This window comes from Panthera onca, chromosome B1, assembly GCF_046562875.1.
Source record: "Panthera onca isolate mPanOnc1 chromosome B1, mPanOnc1 haplotype 2, whole genome shotgun sequence".
Classification (NCBI taxonomy): domain Eukaryota; kingdom Metazoa; phylum Chordata; class Mammalia; order Carnivora; family Felidae; genus Panthera; species Panthera onca.
Window position 1 is genome coordinate 127,849,231 of NC_138342.1, and position 16,748 is coordinate 127,865,978.

The following is a 16,748-nucleotide window of genomic DNA, read 5'->3' on the forward strand; positions in this document are numbered from 1 at the left end:
CAGCCTCTGCTTCACACAGCGGCAGCACTCGTGAATGTCCATTATCATTCTAAATGATACCAGTCCCTCAGCACCACAGTTCAAACTTCAGTTTTCACAGTGATGGCATAAAGTTCACGTCTGTGACCAGCTCTTCAGTCCACAAATCACTATGTAAATAACAGATGTGCGTCCTGAATGACCAAGCACATCATTTCCTTTAAAGTCTGTCAGTGAGTGGTCACTGCACGTCTGTTACTCATTCGTGCACAGGGAGCAAACTGTGGTTGTGGTTGTGCTGCTTCCTCATCTCTGGTGATAAACCCATGTGACATTTTACAAAAATGGATAATCAAAAGAGAACACTGGCCACAAAGGTGAAACTGCACGAAGGAAATTAAAAGTGATAAACCTGAGTGTGAACTTTATACTGAACATAAAGAGGGTTACAGAAGAAAGAACTGATTCTGGAAATGTTGACACTGCTGAGGAAATTAGTGAAGAAGAACTTATTGACATAGATTAGAAAAGGGGTTGTAACAAAAATTATGTCCCAGAAGCGATGCCAGCAAAAACGTTCACTTTAAAGGAACCCTAGCCGGGGGCAGTGTAGGTTGGGGTGGGGGGGGGGGGGCCTGGGTGGCCCAGTCATTTGAGCATTTGAGCATCTGACACTTGGTTTCGGCTCAGGTCATGATCTCATGGTTTGTGAGATAGAGCCCTAGAGCCCGTGTCAGGTTCTGCACACTGTGGAGCCTGCTTGGGATTCTCCCTCTCCCTCTTTCTCTGCCCTTCCCCCACTCAAAATATATAAACAAACATTAAAAAAAATAAAGGAACCTGAGGGGATGTTTCATGACATTGAATGCACAGAAGATAAAACGTTGGAAAGTTACCCAAACTTAGAAAGGAGCATGACAACTGGTCGAGGCAAAGACAAGATTCTTGCTTGTTATCTTAAGTTATATTATACAAAGAGAAAGAGGCAAACACTATAAGTTTTTCAAAAAGAAATAATTTTCAATGTTTCTAATGTTTTAAATTACAGTGTACTGAGTTTTACTGTTTTTCTCATGCTTATATATATATACATATAACTGTATATGAGAATTTTTAATGTGACAAAAAATTTTTAAAAGCCATGGAACAACCACAAATTTTCCCATTGGCTCTTATGATCACTTTTCATGGTTTCAGCCTGCATGGTCATTTTTATGACTCTGCACTACCATGCAAAACAAGGATAACCTTTAATATGATAGGTTTATTTTAGATCTCTAATTTTGTTTGAAGATTTTATTTTTAAGTAATCTCAATACCCAATGTGGGGTTCAAACTCACAACCCCAAGATCAAGAGTCACATTTCTACAGACTGAGCCAGCCAGTCACCCCTATGTCTAATTTGGATCATGTAGTGTCTAAGAACTTGTTTGCTCAGGATATATGAAATTCCTGGGTATAAGAAAGGAAAAACTCCAGTAGGCATAGAATTCTTGCCATCATTATTTCATTGCTTTGACCAACTAAATTTTTAAACACAATCCTTTGAATATTTAATAAGTCTTGTTAGCTAGACTAAGTATTATAGTTTGAGACGCAGATAAGGTGAGTCAAATGCTCAATGCCTCCCCATCAGATAACCTTCAAAGACATAAGATTACGGTACTTTTTTGTGTGTTCAGACCTCAGCTCAGGTCCATATCCTCAGAGATAGATAAACCTCAGAGATGGAATAAGCAATGAATTAGAAACAACTCGGTTTCTGGTCAGATCCTGATTTGTTGTGTGTGCTCTCTGAAGGCTTGCTTACATGAAGGCCTAAATACATGATGATGCTGCAAGGGCAGACTCTAAGCAGACCAACTTAAGTATCTTTCCACTCCATTCTCAATGTCATCCTGGCTCCTGCCTAGTTCTAAGATTTGGAAGTCAAAACAGATGAGGTGAAGAGTTTCTATGAAAACTCTTGATGTGTGAGATGAAACCCAGCCCAGAGTCCAGAAGAATAAATAGACAAAGATGTTCCTTGTTCCTGCCTCCCTCTTCAAAGAACTTCTGTGAAATACAATTTTCTGCAATGACGTCAATGTTCTGTATTTATGCTGTTCAGTACAGTAGCCACTGGTCATGAGTGAATAGTGAACACCTGAGAAGTGGCTTATACCACCAAGAAACTGAATTTTAAACTTTATGTAGTTAACTTACACATTTTAGTCAAATAGTCCTATGTGGCTAATGGCTACTATAACGGGCGGCATGGCTCAGAGAAAAAAGTACCAAATCCATCTTGGGCGATTCGTTACCAGGAGACACCAGAAAACGCACGTGACTTTATGAAGGTGCCACAGATTTACCTTTGGAACCACTTAACACGAGTCCTAGCTCAGCGCAAACGGCAGCACAAGTGATCTCGTAGTCATGGCCTGTCAAAATGGCCCGGGGAGTGGTGGGCTCACCTTTAGGAACAAACAGATAAAAACAACAAATTAATTCAAGTTCACGCAGGGGATTACCTCTCTCTACTCAGCTCCCTCTACCTAGGCATTCCTATAATGTTCACAGTTTGGAAATCTGTCCAAAAATTCTATTTTAGGACTAGATCCAAACTATACGCTGGAGTATGAGGACCACAGTTGCCAAATTTCGAATCTTTACATGATTATATCAAACAACAATGGTTAAAAACAGAGTAAAATAAGACAAAAATCTGCCTCAGAATACTTTCCAAATATAAATATAAGCCCCTTGATTAGATGATTTATAGACTAATGATTATAAAAGTAGCAACTCTGGCTTGATGCCCATTTCAAAGAAAGGACGCCCCCCCCCCCCCCATTCCATGGTTCACTGAGATCCCTGTCATAATGCAGACAGTCTGAACTAGGACCTGATACCTCAAAGCAGCCCCTCTCTTAAATGCCTATTTACTAATCTTACGTACTTTTCTGAAATACAGACCTCACAGGGTGTATTTCTCTATGGTTCAAAGAACAGAGGGGGAATAAAGCAAACTCTTACATGTAATTCTACTGATAGTGACTGAAAATTAGGGGAAGAAGGTGAGGAAGGGGTAGCAGAGAATCAGTATCCAGATAATGGAAGATACTTCTATACATTTTCACAAGTAGAAAAAGTCATCCTTTTTTCTAGTCCCAAACTGAAAAGAAAAAAACTAGTTGGTTAATAAGAAACCCACACCACAAACGGCCCCAGCTTAGATAACGAAGACAGTAATGGGCTTGATTTGTGGCTTGATTCATGCCAAACTGCAAGGATAAACTGAACTCCATATTTAGCCTGAAGAACACTATTTTAAGACCACACTAGCCCTCTACTTTTATAGCCTCTAAAGACAAAGACACAAAAAGCCTTTATAAATGGGACTGAAGGGCAGTGTTCTATTAGCATGCTTAGATTTCCTTGATTTGGATTGGTTTCACAGGAATATTGATAAAGGATCCTGTGTAGCCCAAAAGGGGCACATGTGCCCAGAAGAAGGTCACTAGCACCAGCTGTGGAACTCATGGAAAAGAACAACTTGTTAGATCCTATCATGTCGGTCAGGGAAAATCCAGCAGAAACCTGCTGTCCTTGGAAAGGCAAATACTGGCTGTCCAAAAAATTAAACTAGCCTCCAAAGCAATGGTTTTTGCAATGCATCAGTGGCTTCTCTGAAATTTCATGCAAAATAAGTGTCCATGTTTATGTTTTTCTGGGGGCGGGGGGGGGTGGGTTGGGGAGGGGAGGAAGGAAAATAGCTTTTACTGAAGGCACAGAGATCCAGACCAAAAGCAGAGGAGGGTCTCTCCTATGAAGACAGGGGCCTAGATTCTGTGCTTCCTGCCCCACTTCAGCTGGAGCCTGCAGTTACTTCATGTCTAGCCACTATAAAGAATTATTACAATGCATTTATTGTAGTATATAATACATAGCTGTGTCCCCACAGAGTCCTTCATGATTTTGGTGACTATATATACTTCTGAATGAGATTTAAGTAAAGGGGCATCATAGCAAACGTTGTACTACATTGGCTGTGTCACATGCAGCCAGACACAGGAACTGGCCTACATGCTTAATGACAAAGGGAGACCTCAAATGACATATGGAAAGGCAAGAGGATAAGTGGAATGAGGAGCTTGGTTTCTTTTGATTCCAAGTGTGTAAACTCTGAGGGAAAGCCACCTTAATTACAAAGTTCACACTTGACCTTTTGCAAGCCAGAAAGAATTTGTTAGAAGAGCAACTACATTTTTTCCTTAAAAAGTACACAAATTTGGGAAATTATTTTAAGAAAAGCAGCAAATAATGTAAGCCAATCTGAACTACTTAACTTTCTTTTTTTTTTTTTTTTTTAATTTTTTTTTCAACGTTTTTTATTTATTTTTGGGACAGAGAGAGACAGAGCATGAACGGGGGAGGGGCAGAGAGAGAGGGAGACAGAGAATCTGAAATAGGCTCCATGAGATGTTCTACATTCTACAAAAATACTGTACAAGATACAACTTTGGAAGTTAACATTTCATTATATCTACTTGGCAACCTTTTAAAATCAAGAATTAAAATAATTAAGATCTAAGGAATACATTTTTAATGTGATTGCTCCTTTTTTGTTTTCATACGTTACCATTTTATGGAGGGGAACGAGGAGGGGGAGACTTGGGTTTTAACTTGAGTTGTCTTGGAATTCTTCAGTGGGATATGAAAGTTTGAAGGAGAACTGATGGCCGCTGAAAGCAATCTAAAGTGTAAGCCAAAGTAAACAAAGGACAGATGGATAAGGGTGGATCCAGAAGACACTGTCACTTGAGCATGGCAATGCTTTTTGTTTTCTAGATCTAAGAATTTTTTCTCAGGGACATAGGAAGGAAGGAAGAAAACTGCTGTCGACTGTATTTCTTTCTTTAATGTAAGAGTTGAAATACTCAGAATTTTCTAGGACTGTACAGTTTAGGAAGCCTCACAAGTAACCCCATAAAATTGGTTAAGATAAAATCATTCTTTTTTGTAAACTCATGCTTAGGATTTTTTTCAAAAGTATGCTTTACTTACAAAATACGAGTTTCCATTGATCCACACTATACCAATCATTTCTCCCTCCACAAGTCAGAAGACACACACATACTGAATGATTTCAAAACTGAAAAAGATTTTTCTTTTCCCAGGTCCTGATCTCTAAATAAAGAACTGTTCAATGCTAGGACTTTGGCCTCAAGTTTGGCAAGATGTCCTCAAACCCAGGAAGCAGGTTAGACAGTTCAGGAAATACAGGGGGGAGAAAAAAAGAAAAAGAAAGAAAAGGAAAGGAAAAGAAAAACAAATTAAAAACATAAGGGTAAACTTATGATCATTGGGTTGCTCTCAGGTAACTGGTTTCACAAATATTCATTGGATTTCCAGTAAAAGGACTGTGCTATTTGACTTCCCTCCCCTGTAGGAAATGCACATTAATATCCTCTAAAAATCCACATACAAGAATATGAGGAGCTATCAAATCCTCTTTCAAAAGGCTGTTTTCCAGTCTTGTGTAAAACCTGAACTGTGCATTCTCGTTTCATTATCTGCTATGCAGATTTCATGTTCTTTAAATTTTCTCATCAAAAAAATCTGTTCACAGTAAATACCTGTTGGGTTTTATAAGTTCCAATAAACCAAATGTTTTAAATATTAAAATTTCACTTCAGCAAATAGAATTATATGATATGGGATTTAAATCCAACAGGTCCAAACTGTTTAAATTCAACCGATATTTGGGGGACCGCTTGGAATAAAATTACTAAGGGCAGAGGGAAAAACTGCAGGCAGAACATAGGCTTAATATGTGGCTCACAGAATTTATTTATTTCTCTGTAGTTACACTGTTATACATCATTCTGGATCATAGAGCCCAAGCAATAACATCCTATAGAAAGGAAAGGAAAGGAAAAACTGCTACATATCTGTGTATATTTGTTTGGAAAGTCTAGAAACAAAATCTAGGAACCATATAACTCAGTGCCATTGTAGCACTCATATCCCAACCTCTTGCCAGCCCTGAGAGTTAATACTTAGGAGGGAAAATCAGCTCAAATAACACCATCTTTCACTGAAGTCTCTAAACCAAATAAAGAGTAGAAGAAAAAAGTTTTCTGAAAAATATCAGGTTAATTCTTTGATAAAAATTTGCAGTAGTAAATGGCTACAAAAAATCTTTACTTTTGCTTTCCGAGATAGGAGGATCTACCAAAAGCTAGATCATAAAGCAGAACAGATTCCTTTAAGAACCTTTTAAAGTCTTACTGCTTGAAAAATTGTCATGGCTTTCCATAAAGCTGAGAGAAAAATTTATCTTGCTGCTAGTTTAAGGGGCTACACTTCAAACTCTTCTTAAAGAAAAATAAAAAGAGAAAGAGGATAGACTTCTTGGACTGCTTTGAAAAGCTTGAGCAATTACTTCAAAGGAAAGGGCGTCTTTGTCCGGAGAGCAGGTTTATGACTACTGATGCAAATCCTAACCAAAGGCTGAAAAGGATACTCAGTGCATCTTTATGGATGGCCTTAAAGGAAGATGAACAAGTCAAAGGAGATTAAAGACAGCCCAAATCCTGCCAAGATCTTATACCGGGACACACCGGTTTTTACAGATGTGCTTTTCTCAGTACATAATACTGGAAATATCAGTACTAATTTACAGACACTATTCTAACAACCCAACTTGCATTAAAGCAGCACAAGATCTCCGTAATACCCATTTAGCATTTATATTGGACCTGTGTTTTAAAATATTAGGTGACGTGTTTTACACCATTAGGCAGAATAACAAATGCTTTTGTTAAATGTGTTTCTTTGGTGCCCTCATAACTGAGTATATTTCTCCTCAAATGGACCCTGAACCACTTACAGTTATACCTCACGGAAGAGAAAACAGTCATTTCTCTAGTACCTGTTCATAAATATTCAATGAGAAAAATATTTCAAAAGATATGTCTCCATTAAGGCAAGGGGGGTTAATAATCCAGGTAAAAACAGACTAGATGTGTATTTCTGGCAAACACTTGAGTTACATTTTAAAATTTCACTAAAGTTCTTGGTATTTTTGGCATCATCTCCTCTGTCTTATGAAAATTAAATTACTTTAAAATGTACTGCACAATTCTCGTTAGCAGTTTAAATATGTTATTAGCAGAGAGATAATCTCCTTCATTCATTCCCTGTTTTTTTTTTTCACAAGTTACTACTTAACTTCATTTCATAATGAAGTTTGGTTCTACATGTACCTATTTCTAGTTTCGTAGAAATGAAATTAGTTCTTTCAGTTAATACTTCGTTGAGATGACTCCTTGGGCCAAAAAGTTAACATTTCCCATTTGCTTTCTCATTCATTCATTTACTCCTTCATTTACTTAATAGCCTTTATGGCATATATGCAATGCACTGTGGAAAAAGGAGGGGAATAAAATATAGTCTATTGTCAAATAACTTGATTTTAAGTGGTCACTGGTTCAGGTTCTGTTACCTTACTATAAACCTGCAAAGTATAATTATGAATACCTATAATGGGAAAGGTCAAAAGGCCGTACTGAAGTTCAAACTGTTACAATGGAATTTTTATACCAAATGTGTATTTCACATCAACTAATGAAGTCCTTTAATAAAAACAACAGATATAATTTTCCACATTATTAAAATATAACCATCTGACCTCTTCAAGAGGTGAAAGAAAATATGAGACCTGGCTTTGTTAAAAAAAATCATTTCAACAGAGTATTCACTTTGAAAGAAAACACATATTTAAGAACCTAAATATAAAAGTTATTAAGTATATAGAGATTTTTTATAATCTAAGTATTATACAACGTATGCCAGTCATTTCCTAACGAAGGAAAGTTCCGTATTGCACATGCCTTTTGTCCCATTTTAATTACATTTTGATTACTACAACAATTTGTTGAGAAAAAAAAAATTCATGTGTTAACTGTACACTGAACTTTCTTATGTGGCTCACCATAATGGCAAACCGAGAAAGGAAATGGCTTTCTGAAGCGGAAATGAGGTTAGCTACTAACTGTTCCTTAAACCTTTCCCATTAACTTCCTAATGTCACTACATTTTAATTATGAAAGAGGAATTCTTTGAAATTTGTTCTAGTCCTTCTATCTCCGCCAACCCTTCTCCTTCTCTCCACTCATCATAGTCTCTTTGGTGAAAAAAAAAATGTTAATTTGGTTAGATATATACACTATGGAAAATAAACCAAAGCTGCATTTAGGGTGGGACAACCATCAGATAGTAAATTTTGATAGCTTCCTCTTGTAAATAATATTAGAATTACTAATGCAAAACAAGATAATGTTGGTATAAAAATCAACTATAGGTTCTTGGTTTGTAACCTTTCTTCTTCCTCCTCTTTGTCTCTGTGTGTGCATCTCTCTCTTACAACTACAATAGAAAATGTGTGTGAGTACGTACCTGCAATTGCATAAAGTATAACCCTAAGTTGGGTCATAATATTAAAAAAATACAAAATCCTAACATGATATATACTGTCATAAGAATTCATTGGGGCGCCTGGGTGGCTCAGTCGGTTGAGCGTCCGACTTCGGCTCAGGTCACGATCTCGCGGTCCGTGAGTTCGAGCCCCGCGTCAGGCTCTGGGCTGATGGCTCAGAGCCTGGAACCTGCTTCCGATTCTGTGTCTCCCTCTCTCTCTGCCCCTCCCCCATTTATGCTCTGTCTCTCTCTGTCTCAAAAATAAATAAATGTTAAAAAAATTAAAAAAAAAAAGAATTCAGTTTAGCAAAATCATCTCTGTATTGTCCTTTGCAAATACAAAGCATGCTTTAGTGACAGGGTTGCATCAAATCGTCTACAGGTGATGGCCCAATTAACTCAAATGAAAAATGCAGTACAGCTTAGTGATCAAGAATGGTGCCTCTGGCCTAGAATACCAGCCATGTGATCTTCCTTGGGCATGTTCTCATAGTTTACAGTAAGATCTAGGAGCTTCAAGGCCCAGGGCAGAAAGTAAAGACATATTTATAATCTCTCTGTGCTTCACCTATAAAACAAGGATAATGATAGTAGTTACCACATAGGACCACTGTAAGGTTCAATGAGTTACCATGTAAAGTGCTTTTGGCGGTGCTCAGCATGCAGTGAGCACCCAGCAAGTATCACCGAGTAGTAGTAGTGGCAGTAGTAACAACAGTAGAATGATGTTCACTCTCTGTTGTAGACGCTCTTTCAGCAAAAGTATAATATCTGATCCTATGCTTCATAAATGCAAATTAGAGATGGTTCTGATTATTTTTGTTTGTCATTCTTTTATTTCTTAACTTCTAAAAATTAAACTTTGACTTCTCCCATTCTTCCTTTTCTTAGACTTTCCAGTCTTCCCTAGCAATCCATATAAATTCTGATAAAACTACTAATACCTAGAAGCCTAGAGAAGAAAGTGAAGGTACATTATAATCATTAGGTAATAGTACAGTAATAACACTACTATTATCAAAGTAATACGTGCTCATTATAAAACATTCAGACAATGTAGTAAATTATGAAGAAGGAAATGAAAAAACTGCCTCTAAATTCCACTACCTATAAATAACCATTGCTAACATATGAAAAATCATTTTGCTGGCTATCATTCTGGACTTCTTTCTATGCATGAATATACACAGAACACAAAGTATATACATAGACATAGACACCTAAAAATTATACACGTAGTTTGGTGATCTTTTACACTTAACGATACAGACAGCATTATTTATCCGTGTCAGTACCACAAATTCGTAATACAGTAATGGCTGCAGAGTATTTCATTATGTGAACATACAAGACTCTACTTATGTATTACATATTTTTCTTTCTTAACACTTTTCATTTGTTGATTCCCCCCATAGAGGGGCTTGCTTTTGGCTCAAATTCATTCATAGCTCCTGTAGCTGTATATCTAGTATCTAATAACATAAACATTATAAAATTTTGCCTCCAAAAAAGAATACAGATAAAAACATTTGACACCTTTAGCTTAATTGGAGACATTCTGCTTTTAACATCAAAAGCAAAAGGCAACCTATGTAATGGGAGAAAATACTTGCAAATCATATATCTGATAATATCCAAAATATATAAAGAGCTCATACAACTCAATAGTAAACAAACAAATGTAAAACAATCTGATTTTCAATAAATAGATAGATCGATAGGCAGAGGATGTGAGTAGGTATTTTTTTTTTTCCAAAAAAGACATACAAACGGGCAACAGGTACGTGAAAAGGTGCTAAACATCACTCATCATCAGGGAAATACAAATCAAAACAACAATAATATATCACAATTGTTCAAATGGCTGTCATCAAAAAGACAATAAATAACAAGCGTTGGAGAGGATGTGGAGAAGAGGGACCCCTCATGCACTGTTGGTGGGGATGTAGACTGCGGTAGTAACTGTGGAAGGCAATATGAGGTTCCTCAAAAAATTAAAAAAAAAAACATATGGTACAGCAATTCTACTTCTGGGTATTTATCTGAAGGACATGAAAACACTACCTTGAAAAGGTATCTGCACCCTCATGGTCATGACAGCATTATGTATAATAGCCAAGACTTGGAATCTATCAATGTATCTATCAATGGATGAGTGTATCTATGTATCTATCAATGCATAGTGCATTGTATATAGTGCATCCTGTATCTATCAATGGATGAGTGGATAAGAAAATGTGGTGTGTGTTGTGTATATGTGTGTGTATACACACACCAGTGGATTATTATTCATTAATAAAAAAGAGGAAATCCTGCCATGTGTCACAACATGGATGGACCTTGAGGGTATTATGCTAAGTGAAACAAGCCAGAGAAAGACAAATACTTTCTAATTTCACTTATATGTGGAATTAAAAAAAAAAACCAAAACAAACAAACTGATCTCAGAGATACAAAGAACAGACTGGCATGGTAGTTGGGGGGTAGGGGAGATGGCCAAGGTGGTCAAAAGGTACTTTCAGTTACAAAGTAAGTCAGTTCTGGGACGTAGTATACTCATGGTGACTACAGTTAATAACACTATATTGTAGGTTTGAAAGTTGCTAAGAGAGTAGATCCTCATCACAGGAAAAAAAATGTATAACTGTGTGGTGATGGACATTACCTAAATAAATTGTGGTGATCATTTCACAGTATATACATATATCAAGTCATGTTGTACACCTGAAGCTAGTATGTTATATGTCCATTTTATCTCAATTAAGGAAAGACACATCCTGATCCCACTCACCCCAGGGAAATATAGCAATCTCTCGGGTGTAGGAAATTACAAGCTACAAGAGTAAAAGCTAAAAAGTTCAGCAGTCATAAAGACTTCACCATAGGAGGCAGAAAGAATTCTAAGATCTTCCCCCCTACCTAGAAATAATTCAAATCTAGAATCTGAAGTCTGACCGAGCCTATTTATGAGCAAAATTACTTTAAAAACTAGGGCAATTGTTGCTTTGTAAAAGGAATCATTAGAGGAATTTAAGTACTTAATTTCATGGTTTTTTTTTTTAATAAACTGTTAGGAATATTAAAGTACAATATAAGGGACACATGCACAAAGCTGTCATACAGTTTCTCTACTGAAATGAACTTTTTGGAAGGTGATAAAAGTCAGTCTCATAGCTTGTTCCAGGAGGCCTTGATTAAATGTGTCCTTATGATGGTTCTCCAATAATGTTACACACACACACGTGCAATACTCTAAAAGCACAAGAATCTCGCTTTTAGGTTTAAAAAAGGGTGGAAGAAATAGCTTGCCATTTCAAGGTATATTCAGTTTCAATTAAATGACGAAAGATACATTCCAAATTTTCTTTGAGAACCCTAGCTGACCAGAGGGAACTTGTCTCTTCTTACATTAGTTCTACCAATTGTTTGAAATTAAATTTCCCATCTGAGCATAAAGTATTAGACAAGCAACTTTCTTTGGTGTGGTACTATGAAAGTCTACACATGAAGATACTCAGTTTCAATTTGAGGGCATAAATCTTCAGTTCTTCTGTTCTCATATTTATATGACTACAGCCTACGGCTGAATGGTATAGTCATTTTTCTCTGCAACTAAACAAGGTAAATAAATGTGATATATTGGCACATCACCCCACCACTCTGCATATGGTGCACATTAAGGTTGTATTCATTTGCCATATGAATATAATTCCTTTTACCACATCTACTATTAGTTACAAGCAGTAAATACAGAGTTGTTTTGCTGGAACTTGCGGGCCTGCATTACATCATGGAGCACTAAACATCCTGGACCTTCTGGAGAATTTCATAAACATAGTTTAATGTCACCTGAACTTGAACACTGCCAACATACTGCTGCAAACCCAACTTGATGAATTATTCAAGAAAAAAAGAAAAATACAGGGCAGTCTCAGTGTTAGTACAACAGTGTATGCCAAAAGTCAGGCCACAAGGAAAGCTCTTGATGAGGTAAATATAAGAAGTCATGTTCTAGACAAAGAATCAGACCGAGAGAAATATGCCGGGTGCAAGAAGGCTACTTGGGCCAAGCGCTCCTTTCATATTCAGAATCTAGTGAACATAAGGTCAAAATATCTAAACAATTTTCTTCAACTACAGCTTACCTGCAATCAAGAATGTAAGAGTTTATCTTATGACAAACTGATGCTTTGTTTCATGAGGCATACGTTGAGCTTACTTTTTTTTCCTTAAACAAAGTATTTTTTATAAATTTCCAAATCCACATTAGGGTAGAGGAAAAGAAGGAAGAAAGTGATTTCTTTTACAAACTTATATGGTTCACCACAAACGTACATACCTTGGCATTTGTGACCCATAAATAATATATCACAGGCAATTAAAAACAACGTACACCTGTCTTATCACATACTGATTTTCAAATTTACCGAATTAAGTCCCCAAATACATCCAGCAGATGGTGCTCTAGGACACCTACTTAAAGAGAGTAATACTGTTTGTGTTATATCCACCTATATTTTGGCAAGACAAAGAATAAGGATTTATCAGTAGCTTCAGTAAAACATATTAGGCTTTATGATAGAAAGAACATAATTCCTAAATATGTGCACAAAAATATACATATGCATAAGCACATGTGCACAGAAGCAACCAGTAAATAATTCACACCTGGACATATAATGATACTACTTTTCTTATAGACTGATGAGTAGTCTATGTATATCAGTGGTATTTATAGTCATATGGCAAGATCATTCTAAATTCATTAAAAAAAAATTTAGAATGCCTTAAAGTTAGAATTCATTTTTAATTATAGCAGGAATGTCTCATTAGGGTGATACTAGTAAAATTAACAACAGTGGGATTTACGGTAATGACTTAAGTGATTGATGAGAGTATAACAAAATGAAGTTTTAGACAGAGAAAAAGCAGGGCAGCTATGGCATACAGTACTTTAAAAAACAGCTCTGTGGTCTGTTAGTGCTAGCCTTATGGTTAATAAAACCTTCTTTCTAATTAATGGTGCTGAAATATTCTTAAAGAACAGAATCTTGTTGTTATGAAGAAAAACTTAAATAGTTGTGTGTGTGTGTGTGTGTGTGTGTGTGAGCGCGCGCGTTTTTCAGTAGACGCCATTCCCATAAAGGAGAAAGCTGACATAGATTAGCATGTCTGATTGCAAAGAGGAAAAAAAATGCCACCTTTCAATCAAATCAAAACCAGAATGTGAGGATGGAAAACTAGTTTACTGAAATACTATATACACAAATCTATGCAACACCCTCACAGTCGGCAAACATTTGTTTCTAAAGCTAATCAACTGTGGCTTTTAAAAAATTACTCAGAAACCTGAAAATATTTAACAAGTATTTACTTTCAAATGCTTAATAAGCATTTAAAGTTTATGATCTAGTAATACAATATAAAAATAGTGGATAAGAACTATTTTATAAATTTTCATCTTGCTTATAAGATCATTTCAAAGTTTAAAGTATTTAAATGTCAATTGAGTGCACGGGGAAGGGGGGGTGATTTTCTCCAAAATTTGAAAGTGGATAGTTTGTATAGTATTATTCTGAAGGAAAATTGAGTGTTTCAGGAAAAGCATCCTGGTGCACAAATTCAGCTCTAAAACACAGAGTACTAGGGCAAAGGAAGATATGGTTCCATGTAGAAAATGCCTTTCTTTAAAATGTTCTCGTTCATTTTATTTAAAAATCTACAACTAAATGGAATTGAATCTTAATTTTTCTTCTTGGTAAGAAAACTGCATTCTACAGGAGCTAACCATCACAAAAGAGTCAAAGATGAGAAACTATCTGTTATTCAGGAAAATGAGGCCTTTGGCACATAATCTAGGCATAGTTTATAAAACATGTGCATCCTTTTAAAAGCCCAAGTTATAGTATATATGGGTTTTATCCAGTTTGAATTAGCTGGATTTTGCCCAAGCAATGTGTATTTTAATACTGGATAACATGATTTTAAAAAGATAGTAATAAAGCTATAAACTTTACATATAGCACTAATACTAATTTGTAGAAAATGGTGCAGGCTTATGACCCTAGCAAGTAAAAATGGGAGCTTATTCTCATGATTTTTGAAAACAAAACAAAATACTTGAATGAGACCTAAAAAATGCAGAAAAAGCCATAGCATAGTTTTAACTTACCTATTTTCCTTTCATGAAAGGAAAAAGTCTATATTCAAAATTTTAAGTTGAGACATTATATGCATTTATAGACCAGATTGAAATTATGTATAAACAAAGCATGGCCATTTCTTAAAGGGCATGTATATTGCATCCAAGAGATACAATATAGGAATAAGCATAACCTAAAATTCCTCATGTGAACAGCTCTGACTTGAGCGGCTGCATCGTGGAGCCATCAAGGAGCCAGAGGCTTATAAAATCCGAACCAGCTTGCATGAATGTGTAAAACACAGTTACACGTGCGGTAAAAATGTCTTTGTTTTTGTTTGTCATTTCTTTTGAAAAGCTTAGACTGGCTTGTTCATTTTTCTATTCTAATGTGTGGAAATTCTCATTATATGAAAAAGTGCCTATTTGTCTTTCTCCCAGATTCATCCTTCAAAGCTAAAGCAAAATTAGATTGGGACATCAGAGATTATAAAAGAGCCAGAAAGGATGAGGTTCACTTTGAGAAAGGTAATTTAATTTAGTCAAGATACATTACAATTTTCTAAAATTTTTATGAGATGTGCTGTTATGTTATTCTTTTATTTTTTTTTCTTTTCATTACCAGCGTTACTAGGAGTTAATGTCCACCATACTGCAGACAATGAGAGGGTATAGATGAAGTGCCTTATGAAAAATATAACATTATAATATATACTCTAATGCCAACAAGATGGTGTTTGTATGGTGATTTATTTGCTCTAAGCATTCTGTGCTTCTGATAACACTTTAAGTCAGTGACTATTGTTGCTTTCATTTTACAGACAAGACAGAAGGACCACAGAAAAGCTTAGAACTTAGATTTGTTTTACTCCAAACTCCAGGATTTGGTCAATGCTACTGGATTCATTTTTTTCTAGAAGACATGCATGTAAAAACCATCTCTAGGATGATTTATAAGGTATTTATACATTTCTTCCTTCTGGAAATGTTGAATATTTCTAGTATGAAAATATACTTTAATTTCTGAAATGTAACAGCAATTACATATAGGTATAGATAATAAGCCTCTAGCTACTTCTTGGAGTACACACTGGTAATGACCATGTATAACATATAGAACACAAATTAGACCATGGAAGTAAAAATAAATTTTTTTTTTCTTGTGTTTGGATTGCTACATGTGAATGAAACACATTACTTTAAGGCAAGAGAAAGTTCTTCCTGTATATTTTCAGATAAATAAAAAATTATATATTTATTATTTATGTTAAATGTAGGTTTGTCTAAGATAATTTACTGAATCGCGGTAACTGAGTTTATAAACACAGGAAAAAAAGAAATTGAAAGGAGACACTCCTAAAAGGCCAGAAATGAAGAAGGAGCAGAATGTGAGGGTCCAATAAGAACATGAAGTACTTTTCAAACGAAAGTGAAAAACAAAATCTCTTAAGTTTACATGTTTAAACATTTTATTGTAATTATGTATAAAATGCAGATGTCTCCGTAAATATGTGAAATACACATATGAACACATTACCCTCCCATATAAACACTAAAGTTTGACCTGATAACAAAGACCATATTATCTAAAGCATCACAATCTTAAAGTTATTTTTCATATTCTATTTGTATAGGGAATTATCCCTGATTTAATTAACATAAGAAATATACATTACAGGATTTAATAAAAATCGTGTCTACCTATCACACAAAACAGAAAAGCATAAACAGCTTTGATAAAATATCTCCCATATACTTCTTTTAAAATTATACACTGGCTTTTGACTATTTTTACATATTTCACTTTCAATCAAATATTAAACATTTAATAAGCACAGCTTTAAGAAGTCAATCCAAAATGTGACAGAATTAAGCATGTTCAGACTGTCTCCTAATTTGGAGCTAAGGGACAGAAGTAAGTGCCATAGCATTCAGGTAAAGCAATCAAGGACAAAATGGTCCTTCCTTTTAACCAAATGTAGTGCAGCTTGCTTTAAATTAAGAAACTGTAAATATTTAAGAGCAGTTAAAATGCTCTACTTTATGAAGTAAAAATCTAAAGCTATTCTTGCAGGAACTCTTCAGTGTTGTCATAATCATTTTAATTAAACTCTCATTTTTCAGGTGGTCCCTTTAATTGTTTTTTCCTACTTCTTAATG

The 16,748-nt window shown here is 35.5% G+C and overlaps 1 protein-coding gene across 8 annotated transcripts in view; it reads right to left on the reverse strand.

Annotated features, from left to right (window-relative positions):
• Positions 1 to 16,748, reverse strand: part of LRBA (LPS responsive beige-like anchor protein) — a 779,818-nt gene that overhangs the window by 12,425 nt on the left and 750,645 nt on the right. For all 8 annotated transcript variants that reach the window (XM_060655634.3, XM_060655639.3, XM_060655638.3 and 5 more), the window contains one exon: positions 2,335 to 2,436. In XM_060655634.3, coding sequence (XP_060511617.2) covers positions 2,335 to 2,436 — 102 coding nt within the window. The remainder of the gene's footprint in view (positions 1 to 2,334; positions 2,437 to 16,748) is intronic.